A 1,848-nucleotide genomic window follows, 5' to 3' on the forward strand; every position below is an offset into this window, starting at 1 on the left:
CAAAGCAGTTCAACTCAGTAGTTTAAATAAGCACATAATGGCCCGTCATACTGGTCAGAAGCATCATCAGTGTCCTCATTGTGAATATAAATCAGCTCACAAATGTAATTTAAAACAGCACATAATGGCACGACATACTGACGTGAAGCCCCATCAATGTCCTCATTGTGAATATAAAGCAGTCGAACATCGTTCTTTAAATCAACACATAATGGCCCGTCATACTGGTGAAAAGCCTCATCAATGTCCTCATTGTGAATATAAATCAGTCAATAGATCTAATTTAAATGCACACATAATAGCCCGGCACAATGGTAAGAAGCCTCATCAATGTCCTTATTGTAAATATAAATCAGTTTATCTTAGCCATTTGAATAAGCACATAATGGCCTTTCATACTGCTGTGAAGCCTTAGCAACGTCCTCATTGTGAATGTAAATCACCTCAGTGTGAATATAAAGCAGTTACTCTTAGTCATTTAAAAAAACACTTAATGGCCCGACATACTGGTAAGAAGCCTCATCAGTGTCCTCATTGTGAATATAAATCAGTCAAAAGAGTTAATTTAGAACAACACATTATGGCCCAGCATACTGGTGAGAAGCCTCATCAGTATCCCCATTGTGAATATAAATCAGTTAAAAAAGATGAATTAAAACTACACATAATGGCCCGGCACAATGGTAAGAAGTCTCATCAATGTTCTCTGTGTGAATATAAAGCAGTTACTCTTAGTCATTTAAAAATACACTTAATGGCCCGACATACTGGTGAGAAGACTAATCAGTGTCCTCATTGTAAACACAAATCAGTTCAAAAAGGTAATTTAAATAAACACATAATGGCCTGGGATACTGGCAATAAGTCTCATCTTTGTTCTCATTGTAAATATAAATCAGTTCGAAAGCATGATTTAAATCACCACATAATGGCCCATCATACTATCCTAGTATGAAGCCTAATCAGTGTCCTCATTGTGTATATAAATCAGTTAATCTTAGCCATTTAAATGTACACATAATGGCCCGTCACACTGGTAAGAAGCCTCATAAATGTCCTTATTGTTAATATAAATCAGTTCAACTTGGTACTTTAAATCAAGACATAATGGCCCGTCATACTGGTGAGAAGCCTCATCATTGTCCTCATTGTAAATATAAATCAGTTCGAAAAGCTGATTTAAAACAACACATAATCACCCATCATACTTATTGTTCCGGTAACCTACGGCAACAGAAAGGTTGAATCAGAAAGGCTTCCATGTATAGGACCTGTAGCACCCATGTGGCCAATAGTCAAATCTCACCTCCTCCAGCGCTCTCGGTGGAAGAGAAGTACCCAGACTAGTGTGAGATAGCCATCTTGTCTTCAACCAGAGAAGTGTCCATCCTTTATTTTTGTTCACTGATCATTAATATCTGCACGAGTGAGTAGATTTACTTGAATGGTTCCCAGCAGCAGAGAGAGGAGAGGCTTGGAGATGTGGGGTGAGGAAAGAAGTAAGTCCACATAGCAATAGTTAACTTCCGCATCATCATCTACCACCTCAATGTTAGATCTACAATTTCCATAGCCCAGTCATACAAAATTCTACTAATAATCAAATCATAATGTTTCTTTCGGTCACCCCCTACACCTCTTGTAACATAAAACAATAGAAGTTTATTACAATTAATCATGTTTCATTTTTCAATTATACAGTCCACTCAAACCCAACCAGCCAACCAAAAGTGAAGTGTGTCTTACAATGAGGGTGAAGGCATGCTTCATACATAATGGTCCCACCATGCCGGATATTCATACCCCTCCCCATTCTTTGTTAGCCCCTGGCAGTACAGCCACTCATGT

General features: G+C 38.1%; 1 protein-coding gene across 1 annotated transcript; it reads left to right on the top strand.

Moving 5' to 3' along the window:
- The first annotated feature begins 37 nt into the window (after positions 1-37).
- On the top strand, positions 38-415 carry LOC136795526 (zinc finger X-chromosomal protein-like). Its single transcript, XM_067046394.1, has one exon. The coding sequence runs from the start codon at positions 38-40 to the stop codon at positions 413-415; it is 378 nt and encodes a 125-aa protein (XP_066902495.1).
- The last annotated feature ends 1,433 nt before the right edge of the window (positions 416-1,848 follow it).

The sequence above is a fragment of the Halyomorpha halys genome, unplaced genomic scaffold (assembly GCF_000696795.3).
Source record: "Halyomorpha halys isolate HHAL.00 unplaced genomic scaffold, Hhal_1.1 Scaffold73.1, whole genome shotgun sequence".
NCBI classification, from domain to species: domain Eukaryota; kingdom Metazoa; phylum Arthropoda; class Insecta; order Hemiptera; family Pentatomidae; genus Halyomorpha; species Halyomorpha halys.